The sequence below is a fragment of the Glossina fuscipes genome, unplaced genomic scaffold (assembly GCF_014805625.2).
Source record: "Glossina fuscipes isolate IAEA_lab_2018 unplaced genomic scaffold, Yale_Gfus_2 88, whole genome shotgun sequence".
Taxonomy (NCBI): Eukaryota; Metazoa; Arthropoda; class Insecta; order Diptera; family Glossinidae; genus Glossina; species Glossina fuscipes.
The window spans coordinates 360683-384213 of NW_023998442.1; the positions used below are offsets into that span (position 1 = coordinate 360683).

At 35.1% G+C, this 23531-nt stretch overlaps 6 protein-coding genes across 9 annotated transcripts; 4 read left to right on the forward strand and 2 right to left on the reverse strand.

The window, feature by feature from the left end:
- The first annotated feature begins 30 nt into the window (after nt 1-30).
- On the forward strand, nt 31-1503 carry LOC119638351 (interleukin enhancer-binding factor 2 homolog). Its single transcript, XM_038035092.1, has 3 exons — nt 31-293; nt 354-482; nt 543-1503. The coding sequence occupies exons 1-3, from the start codon at nt 135-137 to the stop codon at nt 1434-1436; spliced, it is 1182 nt and encodes a 393-aa protein (XP_037891020.1). The 5' UTR covers nt 31-134; the 3' UTR covers nt 1437-1503.
- On the reverse strand, nt 1436-6067 carry LOC119638352 (sialic acid synthase). Of its 2 annotated transcripts, none has more exons than XM_038035093.1 (3): nt 5901-6067; nt 2339-2554; nt 1436-2282 (listed from the first exon to the last, which is right to left on the reverse strand). In XM_038035093.1, the coding sequence occupies exons 1-3, from the start codon at nt 6030-6032 to the stop codon at nt 1518-1520; spliced, it is 1113 nt and encodes a 370-aa protein (XP_037891021.1). In that variant the 5' UTR covers nt 6033-6067; the 3' UTR covers nt 1436-1517. The 2 variants fall into 2 exon arrangements, with proteins under 2 accessions (XP_037891021.1, XP_037891022.1); XM_038035094.1 differs by lacking the exon at nt 5901-6067 and adding an exon at nt 5717-5757.
- On the forward strand, nt 2208-3878 carry LOC119638353. The gene is made up of 3 exons (XM_038035095.1): nt 2208-2401; nt 2460-2561; nt 2631-3878. Exon 3 carries the CDS (start codon nt 2922-2924, stop codon nt 3852-3854), a length of 933 nt encoding a protein of 310 aa, XP_037891023.1. The 5' UTR covers nt 2208-2401; nt 2460-2561; nt 2631-2921; the 3' UTR covers nt 3855-3878.
- A 211-nt stretch (nt 6068-6278) lies between the features above and the next one.
- On the forward strand, nt 6279-7596 carry LOC119638402 (serine/threonine-protein phosphatase alpha-2 isoform). Its single transcript, XM_038035166.1, has one exon. The coding sequence runs from the start codon at nt 6566-6568 to the stop codon at nt 7472-7474; it is 909 nt and encodes a 302-aa protein (XP_037891094.1). The 5' UTR covers nt 6279-6565; the 3' UTR covers nt 7475-7596.
- A 2244-nt stretch (nt 7597-9840) lies between these two features.
- Nucleotides 9841-10813, reverse strand: LOC119638398 (c-Myc-binding protein homolog). 3 transcript variants are annotated; one of them, XM_038035164.1, is made up of 3 exons: nt 10756-10813; nt 10500-10616; nt 9841-10432 (listed from the first exon to the last, which is right to left on the reverse strand). In XM_038035164.1, the coding sequence occupies exons 2-3, from the start codon at nt 10509-10511 to the stop codon at nt 9956-9958; spliced, it is 489 nt and encodes a 162-aa protein (XP_037891092.1). In that variant the 5' UTR covers nt 10512-10616; nt 10756-10813; the 3' UTR covers nt 9841-9955. The 3 variants fall into 3 exon arrangements, with proteins under 3 accessions (XP_037891092.1, XP_037891090.1, XP_037891091.1); XM_038035162.1 differs by having other exon boundaries at nt 10500-10694; nt 10756-10786; XM_038035163.1 differs by lacking the exon at nt 10756-10813 and having other exon boundaries at nt 10500-10724.
- A 4709-nt stretch (nt 10814-15522) lies between these two features.
- Nucleotides 15523-23320, forward strand: LOC119638383 (thialysine N-epsilon-acetyltransferase). The gene is made up of 4 exons (XM_038035141.1): nt 15523-15790; nt 20429-20480; nt 20547-20619; nt 22876-23320. The coding sequence occupies exons 1-4, from the start codon at nt 15704-15706 to the stop codon at nt 23192-23194; spliced, it is 531 nt and encodes a 176-aa protein (XP_037891069.1). The 5' UTR covers nt 15523-15703; the 3' UTR covers nt 23195-23320.
- Nucleotides 23321-23531: the final 211 nt, after the last annotated feature.

Here is a 23531-nt window from a genome sequence, read left to right on the forward strand (position 1 = left end):
AACGAAATACACAATAAAATTTTACTCTGGCAATAACTAACGCGAAAATCGATTATTTACTAAGCAAAGCAAACGGCTCGTCTGCTAAAAACAGATTTGTGGCGTGAAAGTTGTAAAAGTGAAATAAAATTAAAATGGTACGAGGTGGTATACGCGGCGGGCGTCCTATGCGAGGACCTATTAGGTCGCCATTCAAGAAAACTTTTGTACCACGACACCCTTTCGACTTAACTCTTGCTGAAGTTCTTTTTCCAAAAGTATCGCCAGCCGTAGATGACGCTGCATTAACCGCGGTAAGTTAAGTTTCCTAAAAGAACAAGCTTTTGTAAAAAGTTGTTTCTCTGAAATATCAGGCATTGCTTAAAAGAAATCAAGACTTGAGTCCGACTCCACCTGAACAAACCTCTGTCGGAAACTTGGTGAGTAAGGTACAATCAGTATTGGATAACCTTGTTGTAGCCCCCGGCGATTTTAATACATGCGTAAGTTTCTTCTTCTACAAACCAAAGGAAAACTTATTTATTGCAATTTTTGTCCCCTAGCAATTGGAAGAAGTGCGGCAAGTTGGCTCATTCAAAAAGGGGACAATGCTTACTGGGCACAATGTGGCTGATGTTGTAGTTATATTGAAAACTTTGCCGACGAAGGAGGCTTGTGATGCTTTAGCTAAAAAGGTTGAAGCTGATCTTAAAAATGCTATGAAAACTGAAGTGCTTACGAAAGCCGATCAAATCACTACCGTCACCAGTGATCGCGGTTTCGAAATATCAAATTCTCAGGCCAAAGTACGTATACTTATAACAACATTGCCACAAAACATGAGAAAGTTAGAAGCTGATATACATCTCGATTCTAAAATAATGCAAGCTCACTTGGCAGCAATCCGTCATACTCGTTGGTTTGAAGAAAATGCCCATCATTCTTCAATTAAGGTGCTTATACGCATTTTGAAAGATCTTACGAAACGTTTTGAGGCTTTCGCGCCCTTATCACCGTGGATGCTCGATCTGATGGCCCATTTAACTATTATGAATAACCCGTCTAGGCAGGCTCTTCCAATTAATCTTGCTTTCCGGAGAGTATTCCAACTTTTATCGGCCGGCTTATTTTTGCCTGGTTCAGCTGGTATTACGGATCCTTGTGAACCTGGTCACAATCGGGTACACACTGCTATGACTTTAGAGCAACAAGATGCATGCTGTTCGACTGCTCAAACTTTGTTACGCGTTTTGGCTCACGGTGGCTATAAACATATCCTCGGCATGGAGGGTAGTATAGATATTGTACGCCAAATGTCTGTATGGAACGGCGTTGTCGTGTCCCCATTGGAACCGGTTTACGAAAAACCAATCGATAAAAAAGATGAAGAAGGTGTCGAAGACATGGAATCTGTTGAGAACGATAACGTAATGGAAGATGATGAACAAGGAGAATAAAGAAAAAACATAAAGAAAATGTCTTGTTCCTTAATTAATGGATGAGTATTTATTAAATAGAATTATTCCGAATTTTTTGATTTACTTTTTTATATGCCTCCATAATAAAGGAGAATCTTGGTATATGTTCTCGTTCATCTGCGCACCGATAACATTGTAATATTCATCGGCGGAAATTCCGCTGGGCTCGCTAACTTTTATTAAAATGTCAGTTTCATCAAGTATTTCTTCAGCTGATATATACCGCGCTGCCACCAAAGATTTACCTAATTTTGAATGACATTTAAATTCGCAAGGAAACAGGCGTCTCTCCTCGATCGGATTTAAGGCAGCCATGAGCTCTTCATTATCGTGTAGATCGTTTAAAATAAATCCAGAACTTTTGCGGCTCCTTATATAATAAACAAGTTGTTCCATTTCCTGGGGTTCCAGTGAGCATTGATGATCTGAACCCTTTTGCTTTTTATTTAAAGTGAAATGTCTCTCTAGAATGCTAGCCCCCAGGTTTATAGCAGCTTTCGATATTTCGGCTCCTAGCTCATGTCCCGAATAACCAATTAATATATCCGGAAATTTTTGTTTAAATAAAGTTATCATCCGCAATCGGCAATCTTGTGGCTGAGTCGGATATGCAGAAATACAATGCAATAACGCGTAGTCGTATTTGTTATTTTCTCTCATTATTTCTACTATACGGTTAATTGTTTTCATATTTTGCATACCCGTAGAGATAATCAACGGTCGTTTTAATTGCGCCGCTTTTTTTAATAATGGAAAGTTGTTAGCGTCTCCAGAACCAATTTTTATAAACGGAACATCCAAGGCATCTAGCTGATACAATGAGATCTGTAAAACAAACTATTACATATTAACAAAATTGTGTTAAACGGCCCTTTTGTCACCTCATCCATTGCCGATGCTGTAAAATCTAAACCAATCCTCTCACACAGTTCTTTCAATGTTTGGTATTGTGCTATTGAGAATTCTAAATGCATTTTATGTTCTCCATAAGTTTTTCCCCAGGAGTGAGGATCCTCGTATTGCCGTTGCAAAGCCGCGGCAGTAAATTTTGCCTCAAGGCATGATTTTTGAAATTTAACGCAATCGCATCCAATTCTCTATAAGGTTAATATAAGAAATGAAATTTCACTAAATTTTTTCAGTCATCTGGAAATTAATCTCATTCTTATAAAGACTGCCAAAGGATTTTCGCTGCTATCTACAATTCATTAGAAGCATCATAAATTAGAATGATTGCTGATGCTGACAGAGAAAAAGAAAAAATATACAGGACGGTATATATAATAGGAGTACGCAGCATATTAACACCGTTCAATATGCTACTCGGCATATATCCCATCATAAAGTACACAAAAAGGCTCAAGATTAACATTACAATTATTAGATGATTATATTGACTTGGCGGCGGACATAGGACTCGACGTTAAAGCAGTGGTTAGCGACCGAGGCAGTCGAAACAGAAAGATGATGGAATCGTTCAATAATGGCATCTATCGGAAAAAAACCAAAGAAGGACGTATTATTAAAATCCGCCTGATGTACGATTACATCCACCTCGCAAAAAGCTTCTTTAGGCTTATGAAAGAAGGCAAGCAATTCGACTGCAATATAACAGCAAATTTAAAAAAGCGCTATTTCGAAAACATGAACAAAGAAGCATGCGAATATTGGATAAATAGAGGTGTAGTACCAACGGTCGTGCATCCTCTGGATTTCCCCGAATACATCGCCTATTACGCCGACGTGACGCCAGCGTTCATAAAAACGGCGATGAACACTGATGTAATCAAAGGTCCGATAGTGGAACGGACTTACAAATTTATAAAGGCGGCAACAAGATTTGTGAACGTCTTCCGTAGGAAGACCATCAACACGTCCACTTGGCCACACCTGAAAGGCACATTAAAAGAAGCGTACAAATACTTTAATAAGTATTTAACAGCAAATCTGTTGTCCGTCGAGACAAGATTCACGATACTCAACTTTATCAAAATTGTTGACAAATTACTACGGGCTTACCCTGAAATTTCAATTGCAGGGTACAGGGTAAGCCAAGATATAATAGAAAGATTTATCTGCAATATGGCTCCGACTTACAGGAAGAGAAGAAGAACGGAACACGAATTCGAAGTCCTGGTGCAGCGATTAATGGCGAAACAAAGAGAATATTGGAGGCAACAAGATGGAACCATCGGCGACTACGACCTCGTCGAAACATTGGATTACCGAATCCAAAAACAGGCCGAGCAAGAGTTTCGGCCACTCCACCTGGATGGCGCAAAATACAAAAATGTAACAGCTCGCCGACGAACGTTACAGCATACCAGATACTTCAGAGTGATGACAGGGTATGCTGTAGGAAAATACATAAGGGATGAAGTGTCAGGCATGCTTTAATGAATTTACAATAACAAAAAGAAGCGCATGCAAGGGAGTACGCGGCAGAATTGTGACAAAAAACAAGTACGATAACAACATATTATCGTACAAATATCTTAAAGCGGAGTTTTTGAAAGAAAACGTTCAAAAAAATCCGTTTATAAGATGGTGTACGCAATTTGCGAAGAATGCATGCCTGACAAAAATCTTGGGAAGGATATCCAAGTAACCGCCTTAAAAAAACTGCGATTCTTCAAAACGGAAGGATGCTGCCCAAATGGAGTAGAGCACCGAAGAAACCTGCTGGGTTATGCTATAAAATTGGCGCTACGCGGCGAAAACTGGCTAAAGAAGCCGGTTTGTAACGTATCATCATTCTCCAAACAACTGCCGGACAATTCATAAATATATGAAAGACTGCCATAGGCCAACGGTAAGTTCTCGATCAGCTTTATGTATAAAATTTAGTAATTATATTATTTTTCTTTTGCAGATCAAGATCAGCAGCCATCGTATTTACTTTTTATTTAGATCATATATATTTATACGTTTTATGTGTTTATGTATTATGTACGTATATTATGTATAAATGAAGATTTTGTTTATTTATCGTTAATATTGTAAATATTATTATAGTTTTATAACAAGTATATAATGGTGTAGGCCTAAAGGGGAGCCAGCCATTTGAAACAATTGGCAACGCACCTGGCACGGTACCTCAAAGGTGGTGTGGAAAACCGTGAAAAAAAAAATGAATGGATGCGTCAAATTTAGCATCTGTCCGGTTTTCTTAAGTGCTTTAAGCAAATGAAAAATCATTTTGACGTTCTTAAAGAAGATAAATTGGTACAAAAACTGATGGTTGACGAAAGGAAATGCTATTTGTTTGGACGGAATGCACAAATGAATGATTTCTGTATAGATCACGCTTCATGTTCTCGCGTGCACGCTGCTTTTGTTTACCATAAGGTTCAAGTATTTTAATGCATGAGACACGTATGAAAAATTTAATTTTCGCTTGCGAGCTAAATAGTTATCTAAAAAAAAAAGAAAAGGCTTGATTAATATCGTTGAAAAGACTCAAACAAAAAGCTATGATTTGTATGAGGACTGTTACCGAGCTATTGTTTTGTGAATATTTGGATTCGATAATTCGTATGAGTGCTGAAGAGAATTTAAACAAAATATTTCGAGTGCTGGAGCGAACGCGGGTTAATCGCATCTTAATGGATTTATATGGCGAAATTAAAAGAAATGGCAACCAAAGGTGATTTAATTTATATCTAACTTTAATCACTTTTCTCTTAAATTAATATTGCCATTATTCAAATTCAGATTCCTGCGTATATGTTTAAAAATATTTGCATATTACGCGCAAAATATACGGGAACATCATATACACGTAAATTGTTCGAGGTAATGCTTGGCGATTTGAATTTGTAACAATTGGGATAAAATTTAGATTTTCATATTTATTTGTTGGTAAACAAGCCAAAAATAGTTTAAAGATGGAAAGTGAAGATTTTGTTATTTATTGTTTGATCACACATCTTGCACAAGTGCAACTCCGTTTATTATCGTTTTTTTCGGACCATAAGACGCAATTCCGCTTTTTAAGATGATTTTTAGAAAGACATGTATTAATGTCACTTTCGGAACAACATTTTTATTTATTGTTAACATAACTCGTACTACCAATTTGACAAGAAAAATTGGCAAAAAAGCGCCATAATTAATTTTTTTTATAAATTTTTTCAATTCACAAATTTATTACCGAATTCATTTTAAATTTTATTTCAATACGTTCTACTGTTCCCATTGCATTTCCAGTCCAATTCGACCTCAAACCAAGCATGCCTTATTTATTCGTCTTTATTTACCTTTGCTTCCATTCCACCACGCAACAATTTAGTTGCACCACGGTTTTTATCAATTTAATAAAAAAACTTTTCAATACGATTGCTGATTGATAGATGAGATTATCGTTCAACAAGAGAAATGGGAATACCAGGAATCATTTCTTTTTTTCTTTTTATTCATAACGGAGCTATTTTTTTATTTTACCTTTGCTTCCAATATCATTTGCTTGGCCGTTTCCAAATTTCCTTGATGATTTTGTCCTATTTCCGCTATAATATAAACATTACCATCATTTCTTTTAATTGTAGTTTTTCCTAACTTTATTGTTGCAGACATTTTAAAGAATTTAATAAATCAAAACCTAATCCAATTCCAATCAATTTATTTGAATTGGTCATAAATTCTTATTAATTAGCTTCGAATGCTATCAACATTCTTTTTTCTGCAAAAACGCAAAAATGTAGTTAAATCCAAAACGCAACATGAGCATTGAATTTGAGGATAGGATTACGGTAAACCCGATGCACGAGAAAATCTTTTTATTAAAAGTTGGTTACACTTTACATATGCTCGTTCGTTCGTCGAAACACAAACTAGTTTATGCTTCGAATTCGCCTTATCGTGAAAAGTCTTAGAAAATATTAAAAAAAAATACGAAAAACTAGACGAACATATACAATTTTCGGAAAATATAAAAACTGTAAATCCAAAAAGCACATATTTATCGAAGGCGAATCGCGTTCGAGTGACGTAAATAAATTGCAAGTTGAATCGACAAACCCCACCATTTAATCAACCAATCGAACGACTAACCGACCAACCAACCAACAACGCTCGATATATAACGCAAACAGAACAAAAGAAAAAATATGGCTGACATAATAAATATTGACAGCATCATATCGCGGTTGCTGGAAGTACGTGGAGCCAGGCCAGGTAAAAATGTGCAATTATCAGAGAGTGAAATACGTGGCCTGTGCTTGAAGTCTCGCGAGATTTTCTTATCTCAGCCGATACTATTAGAATTGGAAGCGCCATTAAAAATCTGTGGTGACATTCATGGTCAGTACTATGATCTGCTGCGTTTATTCGAGTATGGTGGTTTTCCACCGGAATCGAATTACTTGTTTTTGGGTGATTACGTGGATCGCGGCAAACAATCGCTAGAGACGATATGTCTGCTCTTGGCCTATAAGATCAAGTATTCGGAGAATTTCTTCTTATTGCGTGGCAATCATGAATGCGCTAGCATCAATCGCATCTATGGCTTCTATGATGAATGCAAACGTCGCTACACCATTAAATTATGGAAAACATTTACAGATTGTTTCAATTGTTTGCCAGTGGCCGCAATTGTAGATGAGAAGATCTTTTGCTGTCACGGCGGCCTAAGTCCAGATCTGACATCTATGGAGCAAATACGCCGCATTATGCGCCCAACTGATGTGCCAGATCAGGGTTTGTTATGCGATTTATTATGGTCCGATCCAGATAAAGACACTATGGGCTGGGGTGAAAATGATCGCGGTGTTAGCTTTACCTTCGGCGCTGAAGTTGTTGGCAAATTTTTGCAAAAACATGAGTTCGATTTAATTTGTCGTGCTCATCAGGTCGTTGAAGACGGCTATGAATTTTTCGCCAAACGACAATTGGTTACGTTATTTTCTGCACCAAACTATTGCGGAGAGTTCGACAATGCCGGTGCGATGATGTCGGTTGATGACACTCTGATGTGTTCTTTCCAAATTTTGAAACCGGCAGACAAGCGTAAAAAGTAAAATAATTTCGTTAAATTAAAAAAATTTTTTTCATCCTTCAATTGCCCACATTGTGAACATTCACGCCCTTATTCTGCAAATTTCACCATAATCCATAACGCGTTATTTTTCATTAAAAAAAAGCATAGTAAACGGCATTCATTTTATTGACTACAAGGGATGACTAAAGCAAACAAAATAACAACAAAATAAGGAATGGAAAAATTAGCCTGAGATTAATGACTATACCAAACAGTTTATAACGCGTAATCAAAACGAGATTAGTGAAGTGCCCAAGTTTTCGTCTCGGTTAATTGTAGGCATTAACGCTTTGAATTGTAAAATTTAAGTTAAGAAATGTGTGAAGAAAGCATCAAACACTTAGTGATTAAACCACTAATTCAAGTCCAAAGCTTATTGGCGGTTTTTAAGGCATTCACTTCTTAAGCAGTAGAATTGTTTGAAGCTCTTCTTATTTATTTTGTGTCCTCTTTTGGTATTCTCCCGGCAAACAAGTAATAATTAGTCCAAATATTCAGTTCTTTTTTTTACAGCGAAGTCTTTGTTTTGTTAATTATTTTGGTTTTATACGAGATAACGATATAAGCAATTGCTCTAAATGTCCTGATATTGTATCGCGTGAAGTCTATATATTTTGTTCTTTAGGTTTACTATATAAACTTATACTCCTCCGGTCCGGCTCCCCACCCCTTATTTGCAAACTCCATTTCTTTGTCTTTTTTTTTTTTTTTTGCTTGCTCGATTGCATGAACCACACACACACTTCTAAAAACAACAAATTTTCGAAAAAACTTTTTCTATAATGTAAACTAAAAACTTATCATTAAGATGTGTTTTATATACATTTAAATTAAACACAAACAAACAAATCAGATCATAAAATGAGAAAACAAAAAAGAAAAGTGGAATCCAACAAAACCACAATGAAAATTAAAAAATATATTATGAAAACTATTCAAAATCTCTATTAATATAAACCAGAAGAAGAAATATTCTTTGTATTATTAGTAACAATAAAAAGGAAAAAAAAAGCTGATACATACATAAAATGTATTAAAATGGAACAACTCTTCTTTTAAGACTTGTGTTAAATTAAAAGAAAAAAAAAAATATATACAGAAAACAAGAACCATCTATTTTAGAGGAAATTAAATGTATTTGGTGGCGTAAGGGTACGTAAAAAAATAATTCTATAAATAATGCAAAAAACGAAAAAGTATTGCTAAGCATTTATTAGACTGATTAAAGGTTCCTTGATAAATGGATCATTATTAAAAACGCTGGAAATAAAAAAGCGTTTGTTTCAGTTGTTAAAACGAAAGGTCTTCTTAAGCCCATGAGAAAGTAAGTGGAAAAAAATGAGATTTAACAAGGTCCCATAACGTCAAAGTTATCAAATTTTATGAAATGAATATTTTTGAGAACTTAAATTTCCCGAGAAGAATACAAAAATAATCTGTATAACTGTTATTTGCCTAAGGTTGAGCTGACCAAATTTACTCCTCTTTTATATTACACGTTGCTTGCTGCAAGAGAAATAGATACAATAAGAATACAATGCAGGAGGTTTAAAATGGAGAATACGAATACGAAAAAAGTAAAGCGCTGAAAGCTATGGGGAGCATGGTAAGTCTACGAATGGGAAAAAGTACATGGACATCTTGGCGCGAATATCAGAAGTCTTGTGCCTTATCAGAAAATTCTGTTGGCCGTATTCTCCTTAAGGCCTATGTTAAATATCCAGTGCAAAGCACATAATTTCAGCTTAATCTGCGGGTTAGAGCAAAAGACCCGCATTGCATTTTTGAATCTTACGTCACTCCGTATATGCAAAAAAGAATCCTTTCTAAAATCAAACGGTCAGATAGATCTTATAAAATCTATTCAGGATTTTAATGTCACCAAATACGCATATAGGCAATGACAAGTATATTTCCAATTAGTTAAAGAAGGAAGCCACTATTTTCACGGAAAATCTCCAAATTTTGGAGAATTGATAATGGGTCTCGTCAACTTTTTGGCTTTTATTCGAACTCTTCCAGCAATTACTTTGTATGCTAACAAAACTTAATTTGCAGTATCTTCGGGCTAAAATATGTGACCAATAGTGGGGTCTTTAATAACAAACTTAAATTTTAACAGTACAAGGGATTTCGCGAGTAAAACCAAGACTTTCATTAGGACTTTTCAGTTCAGTTTACAATTTAGCAAAATTGAAATGGTTCGCAAAAAATCTGAAGCGATGAAAATAAAATTGAAAAAAGTATTTCTTCGGAATAACGAAAATTCCTATGCGCGCTTGGGAATTTTTGCTAATCAGCCTAAATTCCTCTTAATCACTAGTAGCGAAGACAAAAAAAAACTTATTTACTTCATGGGGAGTTTTTCTTTTATTTAATTTGAAATAGAAACATACATAGCAGAAAAATCGTATTTGAAAGGTGTGATTAAAATAGCTTATTGCGATTGTGTGTATACTTTTCATTGAGCAGTATTGGTACTTGATACAGCCGTAGCTTCTGCCGATGATGACTCATTTATGTGCACATTAGTGAAGGATTCTTGGACTTCTTTCATTTCAATGTCGTCACGATCTGCTGGTAACGGACCCGATGCACCTTCGTAATCCTGTTCCTCATCTAAATGTTCATTGTTACCGTTTAAACCGACTTCAACTTCGAAAGCCGCATTATTTGTATTTTCATTTAAAAGTTCTGGATCGATGCTACGTATAATATCAGTAAGACGTTGTATTTCATTTTGTGCTTGCTCCAACTCATTTTGCAAATAAGCGACATTGTCGGCTTGTAGCCGAACAACACCCAAATTTTGGGCCAAATACTCGGTGGGATTATCTGGACGTTCTTTGAGTAAGTTAACAAACACTTTAGTTAGAGATTCAATAACGCCGCCACGCTCCAAATATCTGCGATATTCATCGCGTTTGCTATCTATAGGCTGCAAGTAAATTGCTTTCAATGCGTTAATACTTCGAAAAGTAATTACTTCGTACACACATACATACCTTAAATGCCATTTTTGTTAATATTAGATTGTTTGTTTATGTGTTGTACTTGATAAGGACGGTTCGTTTAATAGTAAACTATAGAAATTGTAAGAGCGGATGGATGCTGGCACTTTTCTTTAAAATAAAAGTAAAACAAAGAAATATAATAAACCGAATTTTTAAATCGCCTTCTAAGATTTTTAGCAATGGAATCTAAAAATAAACTGTGTTAAGGATAATTCAATATCACACATTGCAGAGAAATTCTACGAACCCGTTAGAAATGAAGAAAATAGCCGGTTTACAGATTAAAGCAATCCAGCATCGTACACAGAGATGTAATACGTAAGAGTTGCCAAGAGTTTTATTTTATTTAGAAAAAAATTAAATGTTCATCTCTGGTACTTATTGCGAATTGTGATTGAAATTGAATGAGATTTATAAAATTGAAATCAAACGTTACGAAAATTTTCAACCACCGCCTATATAACGGCTTATGTTGATAATTTATTGTATGAAAAAACAGTGCAACTTTGAGAATTTTGACGCAAAAATCGTCTTGTAATAGTGTTCAGGCATTCTAAACGGGTGTGGAAATCTTCGATCGATCGGGACAATTTTTTGCCATATAATCGCTCCTAAGGTGTTTGAATCTCTATACGATAAAAAGCCATAGTTTTCAGTACTTCTTGAGGAACATTCGTTCATAACAATAATTTGATGTAAAAATTAATCTCTCTAATTGCATAGGTCTTTTTTTTGGATCCCAATCCGCACGAGGACTACAATCTGAAATAAGGCTTTGTATGTGCAAAACGACTATTTGTTTATAGTTTACGATGAAAATTGGTGGTTAGCAAATTAATCAAAGGAATAGGTCAGGGAAAAGCGAAGAAGATTGCAATGGGCAGATTATGGCCGCAATCTATTGGGTGTACATCCAATTGGTAGATGCTAAGCCTCTCGCTGATTGAGTACTCATTGTAAATGCGACCAACGTAGACTCTAGTGCTCTTGAGACCTAAACTCGCATGTCCTGATTTGGTAATCGCAATCGTTGTCTACTCGGCTACTTATCCGATTGTTAATGTGATACTTCGGACGTCTACAGCATCCGGTCACGTCTCAAAAGAAAAACCTTATAAAACTTCTCTTTCAGGCAATGGAAATGTAGGGGATGTACCCGCCTTGAATGACATTTTAGCCAATATAAACCATTTGATGAACGGAATCATTCATTTTGAGTTGTAGCCAAACAACGGTCACCTAAATTTTAGAAGCAAGAAGAAAAGTTTAAGAAAAATATCGATTGCACCTGGCCCCAGTTCCCATTTGTAGTTATTCCTTCGGGAGAGATGCATAATACTTATAGTGATAATTAATATCGTGGTGCGTGGACTTCATATCTCTCAATCTTAGGATCGATAAATGAAAAGTTAGATGAGATAATTGATATATAAAACTGAAATACGCGCAATCGATTTTATTAAATTTACATCAAATTTTCCATAATTTTTTTCTTAATTTTACATTGACGGTGTGCTTACAAGAGCGGATTCCTTGCTGCATCAATGTGCTATTTTTCAAACTTTTACAAATAAACTTTTATCATTTCACACTTACGTAAAAAAAAAAAGAAAAGAAATTAACTATAATTGCAACCGCACTTTTTCAATGCATTTGTTACTGAAGTGGATACATTTGCAAGCTTTAAAATATAACCTATGAACTATTAACAGTAAACATCAAGCAACTCTTCATTTGCTTTTGGTTTAACTCAAAAAAGCAACAAAAACATTTCAAAGCTACAGCTAGTGAACACTACTGCAGACTCTTCGCAGTATCTTTAACGAATTATGAGAATGTGGAAAAATATATGATATTTAGTGTATACAGAAGGGATAAAATTCAAGAAAGCGGCTACATTCGATTTTCACAAACCACGTATGTCTAATCTGGACTTCGCATAGCCGAGTACATAGATGAGAGTTGCGAATACAATATCATAGTAATTGAACCGAGTACATAGATGAGAGTAGCGAATACAATATCATAGTAATTGAACAGGACTTGAAAAACACCTATAGATGTTTAATAGTTAGGTAGATGTTAAACAAGTACATATAACAATTAAGAAAATTACATTCGATCGCAAAATCCGCCTGAGTGGTCGAGTAGGCAAGAGTCCCGACTAGCAACTTCAATAGTCGTGGGTTCAAATCTCAAGTGAGAATAGAGTTTTTAATAAAGCCGAAAGCCTTAGATGCTAATGCTTTAAGTCTTTAATCTTAGAATTTATTCTCTGGCTAAATTTATAATAATAATAGTAATAATAACAATAATAATAATATATTCGATCGCGGCTAAATCTTTTATACCCGTCATCATTATTCTGAAAAATACAAAGAAAGTAAAAGCACTAAATTTTCATGCTTCATACATAATACGGAGTGGGCGCGATTGTTTTTTTCTATTTTCAAAATAAAAGTTTTTGTCATATAGGTCTGTGGGGGTTGTAGGCCTGCCTTCTTTTGCCAATTTGTAGGCGATATCTTCATTTTCGCTAATGGGAGCATGTTTACTACAGATACTGCTCCATTGGGCAGATAAACCGATGGACAGATGAACAGGTGGACATGCTTAGTTGCATCCCAAATATGAAATTTGCGAAAAATGTGTATACCTTATGAGAATTTTGGGCATTGTTTCTGCGCGTTAAATAAGTATTAAAGAAATTGTTGGATAGGCGTAATCCATTTTCGTACAGTTGTTACAGAATCGTCCATATCGCCCATCGCGTTCAAATTTTAGTTCATTTATCTACGAATAATGAGCAAAACACCAATTTTTTATTCCTTTGAAACAACAGAAGTGCTCTCAGTTTACTTGGAAGAACTTTCAATGTTTCTGCCAAATTTGAAGTCGATAATTTGTTTTTGGCGGCCAGGAGAATGTGTACAGCAGATATTACGCAGACGGACGGACGGTCATGCTTAAATCAATTTACAGGTTGATGTAAATACTTTATGTATACAGTACAGTTTACTATATCGTATATGTGCGATAGAAAAAGATCATGTAGCTCCCGTTTAATTTGAGATCAAATATTGTTCCCATGCTCCTATAATGGGAATTAAGAGATTTGGATCAAACTGAAAACAACATTTTTCTTTTACGTTTGTCGCAAAGATATATGAAGCTTGTGCGGATGTAGGCAACATCAAGCAGAAGTTGGTGTTGATAGGACTAGGAGGTGTTACATAGGCTTCACCATAGTCAGAGGCAAGAACTTGTCATATAAATGGCCTTATTCTGAAACTGCGAGGTGGGCTTGCTTCCTGGACGGCGTGAATGACGGTTTTTCACTGGTTTATTGTTTTATAATGAAAATTCGTCCTTAGTAGTAATTTAACATAAAAATTAGATGGACCAAAATTTAATCACATCGGTCCACTCTTAGGCACCATTCCACATTTAACTCCTCATGAACAGTAAGCTTTTCACAAAAAATATTAATATTTTATGATGGAAATTGGACCATAGTAGCAATTTCGCACAAAAGTTAACTGTAGGGAACTAGGATCACATAGGTTTTTATTTTAGACTCCAATATATATAGTGGTTACCAAGAAAAGCAAATCTTTATATGAAGAGAATGTCTATTTTCTAGCTTTTTATGACGGAAAGTGTAAAGATATGAAATTTTTGGAAGAAAATAAAGTTTTCTAAATTTGGATCACATTGTAATATACCTTTACATAAAAATAATGTGCAATTTTTTTTGTATTATTCCCAAAACGAGTGAATAACTGTACGAGGCGACGTGATATAAGGTGTCTACTTAGCCTAGGGGTGGCTTAGTCCGCTATAACGTTCTTATTTGTTTAACGTTTGCATTATAGGTTTTTGGTGCAGGTTTGTGTTTTCCGAACGACTTTTTATACGGCTTGATGTGTTCACGTGTTATATTTCTTCCATTGCACTTTTCCTTGGACTTATTTAAGAAATATGATTATAGGTTTTGGTAATCCTTCTTTAATTGTTCTCAGCATGTTTATACACACCGCCGAAGCATGAGTGGTATATTCACTTGCAACTCCAAGAAGGCAGCATCAGAGATCCTGCAAAGTATATATATTCTTGATCAGCATCAACTTCTAAACTGATTTAAGCATGTCTGCTTGTCCGTCTATTTAATGACTGTTATAAACATTCTTCTGGCCGCAAAAAGAAAGTTATCGATTTCAAATTAGGCAGAAGTACTGGAAGTTCTTGCACACAGGTTGGTATTGGAGATGAGCCAAATCGGTCGAAGGACACGCGTGCAGCACCACGCAAACTGAGAACAAATCTGTTTTTCAAAAGGAAAAAAATGTGGCTTTTTGCTCATTACTCATAAACAATCGGAAATAAACGTACAAAAATTTGAACGCGTATTCCATGGGCGGTTTTTTTTCATTTTTGAAAAAAACTAATCACGCCTACCCAGTATAATAGTGCATCAAAATTTAATTGTTTTGCCAATACCTTTTTAACGCGTAGCAACAAGCTTCAAAAGTCCCATAATGTATACAAATTTTTGATCAATTTCAAATTCGGAATGCACATAATCATGGTATCTGTTCGTCCGTCCATCGGTCATTCTGCCTAACTGTGCAGTATCTGTGGTAAATATTCTCCTCATTAGCGAAAATGAAGATATCGCCTACAAATTTGCAAAAGAATTTGAAATTGATCTAAATTTTTCAAAGGACACGCTTACACCGCCCACAAGCTTATGCCACAAAAAGTTTCATTTTAGTAATAGGAAAAATCAGCCGCGCCCACTCCATATTTTAGAGCATGAAAACTTCTTTTACTTTTTTTATCCCTTTTATGATAATGGTGATGGGTATAAAAGATTCGGTCACGACCGAATATAACTTACTTACTTATTTTAGTAGTTAAGGTAAAGCTTTTAATAACGTTTATATTAATAGCTGTAAATGATCGACGTGAATTTACGCAACTGATAACAGATGGAAGTTCTTTAGTTGTCAACACTGGCATATAGATAACAAATCATAATTTTACAAGAATTTATGTCGAATTGATCACATTTATCGGTCTATATGAACAGTGATAATTTCAAATATTACTGAATTTGTTGCATTTGTTCAGTAGCGCCGCCTTCTCAGCTATGTTTATATATGCTTTCTACGTAAAAATACATAACAGTTTGTATGAATATTAAAATGACAAGTCATGGCAGATTTAAGTTTAGACGAGGCGAGAAAGAAGATATGTTTGCAGTTCACGAAATGATTCAAGTAAGTTCAAGCTGAAAAAAATTAACAAAATTGCTTGTCTTTCGCTCTTAACTAACACTTCATGTAATCAAGAACTTTTCAAGCCTTTGAAATGAACGACTTTCTATTTTTGACGAATTTCCCTCAGTTGTTACTAATGTTTCTTAGCAGAGCCATAATCTTTCCAATATCGTAAGTCCTTTGTTTATGAACTTGTCTATAGTTTGTAAGTTCTTTCAAACTTCTTTCTAGCACGCGTTCAGAACGCGTCTATTCAAAAGAGGTGAGAAAATTATATTGGGTCGTGACCAAATCTTTTATATTCATCGCTGTTATCAAAACTAAAAAAGAGGAAAATAAATAAATTTCCATACTTTATAACACTAACTGGGCGCGATTGATTTTCTCTACTTCCACAATAAAAGTGCAAAATTATGTTGTGTATATGTTGTACTTACTATAAGTTCTAGGCGTGTCGTTTGACTGATGTGGGTCATCTTTAAAATCTTTTGAAAATTGGTCAGCGATACTACTATATACTACTGTGTTATACAGTTGTGTAGACGAACAGACGGGTACACAAACAGATGGACACGCTTAGGTGTATTCCGAATTTGAAACCGGCAAAGAAGTTATATACGTTGTGGGGTTTTTGAATGAAATTTCGATTCTCGTGGTCAATTATACCCATTTTTGGGCGGGTACCATAGCATCGTCCATAAAATATACCTTTAAATCTTTGCAGATTTATCTGTTGTAGTTTATGAGTAATTTCTTATTCCTTTTTAAAAAACGAAAGTGTTCTTAGTTTACGTGGTGCTGCACCCGTGTCCTTCGATCGATTTGGTTTATTTTCAATGCCGACCTGATTTGAATGTTTCTGCAAATTTGAAATCGCATATTTCGTTTTGCGGGCGCGAGAATGTTCTCAGCAGATTTTATATAGACAACCAGGTGGGCAGGGCGACATGCTTAAATCAACTCAAAATTTGAGGCCGATCACGAACATTTATAATTTGTGGGATCTCTGACGCTGCCGTCCGGATGTTGCAAACGTGTTGGCAAAATGAATGCACCCCTCATCCTTCGGTGATGGATATAAAGATTTTGCTTGCAAAACTTTGTCCCCCATTTCACCCTACATTGTACGTTTATATGGGAGCTTGTAAATTCCGTCTCAAAAAAGGGACTTTTCTTTCTTTTTAATACAAGTTGGAACCTTATTAAAAGACGTTAACCCAGCGATCAATAAATACCGAGAGTGACATGTAAATGTCGTCTCTAACAAACATTCCACATTATTTTTAGAAAATACCAGCCCTCAATATTTTAGTGCCGCTACGTTTTTAAGATATTTCCAAATTAATAGAAAAGTCCCAATTTCTTACTTTCATACACATACGTGACTTTCATACACATAAAAGATCGAATTCAGTGTTATGACGATACTTCGTCGCCGCTTTTCTTGATCTTAAGCGTTGTAGAAGCGAGTGTGATGCTAAACGCAGTGGACACCCAACGGACGCAGTTACACCAAAAACTACAAAAAAAATCCAGAAAATTATCCGTGGCAATCGAAAAGTGAAATTGCTAGAGACCTCCTAAAGATATTTGGGTATGAGGAAGCATTCTTCAGTCAAACAAAAACATGAACTTGTTACTGAGGACTGTAAAACTTGAATGAGTTGAAGTTTGAATGCCGAGTCCTTCTAATGTATTCCCCATGTCACGCCCCCCGCGGCTATTATCTGTTTGCAAATCCCAACAAGATGCTTCTGAGAAAGAGATTTTAGTCAATTGATTGTGTCATTACGGAAACGGATACGCAAAGGGTGAGGCTTAAAATAATACAGAAGCAGAAGTGATTCGCGATTCGAGCTCGAGTTTTGCGAGTTCAGAAATTTTTTTTTAATTGGCCTCCAATTTTATTGACCGATACATTACGCGATATTGATTAAAAACAAGTGTTTTTTAGAAGGAGTAAAATCTTGTGCATACACGTAAATGGAGGAATGGAAGGGTGACATCTCAGTACCAAAGCCATTTCCTGAATGGATTTTGCGATAATTGGCAGACCGTTTTCACGCTCATAAATCACTTTGTCAAATTTTTTTGCGTATTCTCTCTATAATAACTTGCTCCCTTGCATCGTCTGCTGTAGTTAGCAGTTCGTAGACATGTTTTACAATATATTGAACTAAGCAGATCTATTACATTACGTTGCGGCAGAACAATTGGCCTTGCTCGCCGTGGATTTCAATACTTCGCTAGGTTTGCATTAGGTGCTTGCATTAATTTTGACCAGCGAGTTCTACAGATAAAAATGACAAAGTAATGCGACGTATAACGTACGTCTATTGAATTATGAGAAATGTTATTGTTATCTTCAGTCAGTCGACTCTTTGTTATTGTTTTCTTAGTAGTTTGTTTGCTGAAATATAATTCGTTAGGCATTCAACTTGACACCAGACGGAAGAATGCGATGAAGGCCTTGTTATTGTGATGACATTAAACGCGTAAAATCAAATATCAAATTGAAAATATTAGTTTACCAACACACCACCTGTATGTTGGTATGTGGATATCCATTCGAATACAGTAATGTGTTCATTGTAACTACAATAGAACAATTTGTTATGAGAACAGAAGGGCCTCAAAGAATATTTAAATTTAAGCTGACATTGAAAATCTTGTAAGAGAATCATAATGAATTTAACTCTTTTTCCTTTTTCACAATGAGACCTTAAGAGAATAATGCATTACTTGAGATTTTTCCCATGGTCTAAAGGAATTGTCTGAAGTAATCGCAAAGATATTGTCGGTGTACGTTCCCTAAAAGTCAGTTATGTCAATCACTTAAACGGAAATAGTCATGTGTAGTCCCCGAATAATAAGCGTTTTTTTTGAATTTGTAATAAAAATTAAACGGGAAAAAATGTCAACATGAATTATTTTTTTTATTTTAGATGTTGATTCATACCATTTTTAATTAAAAATGACTCGATGTAAATGACCCCCTCTGCACTTCTGTAGAAATACAATCTGGGAACATCAATCATCTCCTCTTGGGTCGTCAAAGCCGTTAACAGAATTCTGTTAAACGAATTCTCGGAGGGATTTAATTCAAAATACAAGTAAAATAGAACTTTTTGAGAATTTTTTTGCAAATTATTATAAACAAAACATTCAAAGTTCCATAAAAATGTTCTCAGAGCAAAACTTAATATAACCTGCACATCGTTGGAAAGGCTATTAATAGAGGATTCATTATAGTTACATTTTTTCACAGGGGATGGTTTGGCCACAGTAGCTACGCAAACTTTGACATAGTGTAAAAATGTTCTCCTTTCGAATTAATTTACATAAAGTTATCTTTTGTTTATAATAATTTGGAAAAAAATTCTCGAAAAGTTCTATTTTACTGGTATTTTAAGTTAAATCCCTCCGAGACTTCGTTCAATAGGTTTCTGTTAACGGCTTTACAGAGTCTGCAAAAAAAAAAAAAAAATAGTTTCTGTCTTTGCTAGTTATGTTTAAATATAACTTCACACCCTCGGGAATTTAGTATGAATGAGTTGTTCAGTGTATGCAGGCGCTACTCATGGAAGGTTCAAAAATGCGTTTTCGACATTCATTACTCTCATTTGCCAAGCAAACAAAGAAGAGCCTTCCGTGGTGTATTGTAACTGGCGATGAAAAGTGTACGTATTACGACACTCTAAAGCTCAAAAAGTCTTAGGTTAGTTTGAGAGAGTCATTAATACCGACACCGAAGCGTTATATTCATGGCCATACCGTTTTGCTGTGCAAATGATGGGTGTAGTATGTTACGAGCTGCTTGAACTAAATACAACTATTACTGCAGATGTTTACCGACATCAATTGAACAACATTGCAAAAAAAGACCAGGAATAACGGCTAAAATGGCTACCATAAGGATTGACTAAACACGCCATTTTTGCCGCTTATTGCAATTGTTGTCAAGGATGTACAGGTGCGGCTCGAGTGAGAAGCTCTGCCGCACGCAGCGTCATCACTATAGATAGCGCCTTTTGATTATCGTTTTTTCAAAACGATGCAGCACAGTTTGGCTGGCACGTAGCTCCGCAAAGTCGAAGAAGTGCAAAAATGCTTCGATAATTGGATCGCTGTCAAACCAATATAAGTTCTCTCGACACGGTGTCACCATGTTACCAGCAATTTGTTAAAAAATGCTGAAAAATATTTTGATTAATATGTATTATACCAATTTTTCTTAGTAAATGCTTCCTTCGAGTAAAACGTTTGCCAAAATTATTGCAAGCACCTATTATAATAGTTTTTCGAATTTCGAATAAGCATAAAGTATTTTTTCCATATCACTTGTCACCTTTCAGCAGCTTTTCGAATTAAACAGAAAAAGTGATGCTTCCCGTAAACGAAATACTTTTAGAGTATAACCCGACTTATTTAAATGAATTCTTTGGTGGAGACTGCGGCAAAGGGATGTCATTATATTATCCCAGATGAGATTCTTCTTATAAATCTACAAATCCACAAAAAAAAAATTTAAATACTTAAATATTAATAACAGTGGCAAATAGCGATAGAAAGCATTGTAGAATACGATCTGTATAGACGCAACGTGCTAACTAATTCAATGTGAAAATAAATTTTCAGGAATTGGCCGATTATGAGAAAATGAGTGATGGTCCTCAACAAACCTTGGAAGGTAAATGCAAATTTTTAATGTCTCAATTTTAATGGAGTGAAATAAATTTAATTTAATTTGTATTAGATTTAAAACGTGACTGTCACATCGACTATTGTCACATCTATGTTTTGGATTACCTGAAGGATGAAACCGAAAAGTGAGTATTATGTTCATTGATCATGTTCGTTGTCTTTATAAGGAGAAGGATAGCCCGTTTATGCAGCCCTCCACGCAACGCGCACAGCGACCTATTTCCTAAAAAGAAGCGAAAGGTCTTAAAGTCATGAAGTTTTTGCGAACAAAATTCTTGTGACTCTTTGATTTAATTAGTCTTGACCCCTTGCACTTTATCTGTACGTTTTACAATGCGTTTGTTCAAGCGAAAAGATAGGAATATATGACGAAGGGAGTAATTGTTCCTTTTTTATATAGGCACAAGCCAGTAGGTTTTTTTCGACTTTTACCTATCCTGCAGCACCTCGTTCGGTGATGGATATAAAGACAGACATTTAATAAAATTAATGAATCTATCAATACTGGTAGACGAGAGAAATCCCAAAATATTGCCAAATATAATAATAAAAATGGGTGAGGAGTGTTTCGACGCTTTCGCCGAAATACCGAAATAAAAGAAAAAATTATTATGAAAGGAGGAACTATTAAAAAAAATTCTGAGAACGGTTAAGGGCGGATTAACGAAAACTACAATGGTAACCTATTTCCTAAATAAGTCCAAGGGGAGATGTGACTGAGGAAATATAGCATGTAAGCACATCGACCCTCATCCGAAAAGTCGTTCGGAAAAAAGAAATGAGCACCAAAAATCTGTAATATAAACATTAAACAAATAAGAACAATATAGTCAGGCAAGGTCGATCTTTAGACACCCTTCATCACATCGCCTCGTACAATTATTCACTCGTTTTGGTAACAACACATCAAAAATTGCACATTATTTTCAAGTAAAGGCATGCTTTCCATGGTAAATCGCTTAGTAGAGGATGCCCAAAACCTCCCATAGAGTGATCTAAATGTAGAAAGCTTAATTTACTTTTTAAAAATTTTATGATTATGCATAAAAACTTATAAAAACTACAAAATAGGCTTTCTCTCGTTATAAGGGTTTGCTTTTCATGATAATCCCTATATATATTATAATCTAAAAAAAAAACCTATGTGATCCAAGTTCTTTCCCATTAAGTTTTACACTAAATATTAAATAAAATATTAAACATAACATCTTTTTCTGAACAGATTAGTATTCATGGGAAATCTTGTATGGAGTGCGGTCCAAGAAATAGATCTATGTGATTCAAATTTGGTCCACTTCATTTTTATGTCAAACTAATATCAAAAACAAATTTTCATCACAAAACCTTAATAATTGAATATTTTTGTATCCAAGAAATATATCTAGGTGGTCCAAACTCGCTAAGATTGCCTTCTTCATCAATTTACTCTTGCTCTTACTCTTAATTTTTACCCTGAAATAATGAAAATTAGGCCTTTTTCCCTTATAAAGATTCCGTTTTCGTAGAAATGGTTATATGAGAGGTGTTCAAAAAATTGCCCCAACCGAACCAAATTTTACATATCAATTTAGAAATTGAATGCCGAAATACTGTTATTAGGCGATTTTTGCCGTGATATTCTAAAAATTACAATATTTTTTCTAACGGCCTATTAAAAGAAGGCTTTTCATGGTGAGTGTTCGCAAAAGTGAAGTGATCCGAACTATTTCCAATAGCGTTCGTCTTTAGGTCAAAGCACGTTCGTGTTATCTCAAAAACCTGTCTGACATCAGACAGAAACAGAAAACTTAGACCGATTCAGAAAATGATTCTGAATCGATCGGTATAATAAAAGCTTGCTGTATCTTAAGCCCATCTGGGTGTTACATACGCCCGCACAAAGCTAACATACCCTTTACAACAAGTGGTATACCGTGTAAAAATCCATTTAGGGATGTGACAGGTTGCGCAAGTACATTTTTTTAATGTATACAAAGGCATGTAGCCTCCTATCAAGTTATCATAGAAATAGTGTAATTATCATGTGACATTCAGTATATTACTTTGGCGTAAGACAAATAAAGATCATTATGCAAGGTTTTCTCATCTGAAGAGAAGTTAGTTATGAGTAATTAAAAATTCCTATCAAGAGGTTTATTTTTTCCGTTTCGATTGGTTTATATGTGCTTAGAACAAGAAGAGAATGAATTAAATATATTCCACGCTTTGTTTCATACGCCTGCTTACGACATTTGTGAACAGGAGGAAAAAAGCTCAAGTGAGGATCCCTATAAAGTATATAAAGTATTTTTGCTTATTCAAGGAGAATTACGTCAACTTCTGAATTTTAATGAGATTTTTCGTTTTTTTAACCATATTCTCATTGTTGCCAATTTTTACAGAGTAATCATCGGTTATGCAATATGTTATTTTTCGTACTCAACATGGCTAGGGAAGTGTTATTTTCTGGAAGACATCTATGTAAGACCTGCCTATAGACGTTTAGGAGCCGGTTCATTTATGTTTCGACAGATTGCAACTCAAGCACAAGCATATCAATGCAAGCGGATTGATTTTCATGTGCTTTCATGGAATCCAGCAACGGAATTTTATAAAAAACTTGGAGCTTTCGATTTGACAGAGACCGAAGCTTGGCATTATTACCGACTAAACGAGAAAGGAATCAATCAAGTGGTGAAAGGTTTAAACAACATTGATTGAAGTGCTAGATGATGCCTGCAAAGGCAATAAGATTTAACTTGAATTATAAAATAAAATGAAATGGAGAACTCATTTCCATGTGTATATTCGAATACTTCTTTGACTATGCAATTCGTTTGCAGATGGCCGGAGTCGATTAAAAACAAATTTTGTTCAATTTCTTAAATTAAAATTGAAACAAGTGAAAACCGGGCTAGGCTGACTATTCAATAACCTACACCATATTGTCTAACCCAGTTCCTATTTTTGCCATAGAACAAATATACATATATACCTTGTTTTTATAGGACCGTACTCTTATGGGACTGTATATTAAAAATTAGACCTCTTCGTAAAT

Coding starts and splice junctions, on each gene's coding strand:
- LOC119638351 (XM_038035092.1), top strand. CDS start 135: ATGGTACGAGGTGGTATACGCGGCGGGCGTCCTATGCGAGGACCTATT. Junction 294..353: donor ATGACGCTGCATTAACCGCG/GTAAGTTAAGTT, acceptor CTGAAATATCAG/GCATTGCTTAAAAGAAATCA. Junction 483..542: donor CCGGCGATTTTAATACATGC/GTAAGTTTCTTC, acceptor TTTGTCCCCTAG/CAATTGGAAGAAGTGCGGCA.
- LOC119638353 (XM_038035095.1), top strand. CDS start 2,922: ATGATGGAATCGTTCAATAATGGCATCTATCGGAAAAAAACCAAAGAA.
- LOC119638352 (XM_038035093.1), bottom strand. CDS start 6,032: ATGTCTGCAACAATAAAGTTAGGAAAAACTACAATTAAAAGAAATGAT. Junction 2,555..5,900: donor AAATGATATTGGAAGCAAAG/GTAAAATAAAAA, acceptor TTAACCTTATAG/AGAATTGGATGCGATTGCGT. Junction 2,283..2,338: donor CAGCATCGGCAATGGATGAG/GTGACAAAAGGG, acceptor TTTGTTTTACAG/ATCTCATTGTATCAGCTAGA.
- LOC119638402 (XM_038035166.1), top strand. CDS start 6,566: ATGGCTGACATAATAAATATTGACAGCATCATATCGCGGTTGCTGGAA.
- LOC119638383 (XM_038035141.1), top strand. CDS start 15,704: ATGAATATTAAAATGACAAGTCATGGCAGATTTAAGTTTAGACGAGGC. Junction 20,481..20,546: donor TCCTCAACAAACCTTGGAAG/GTAAATGCAAAT, acceptor AATTTGTATTAG/ATTTAAAACGTGACTGTCAC. Junction 20,620..22,875: donor CTGAAGGATGAAACCGAAAA/GTGAGTATTATG, acceptor CAATTTTTACAG/AGTAATCATCGGTTATGCAA.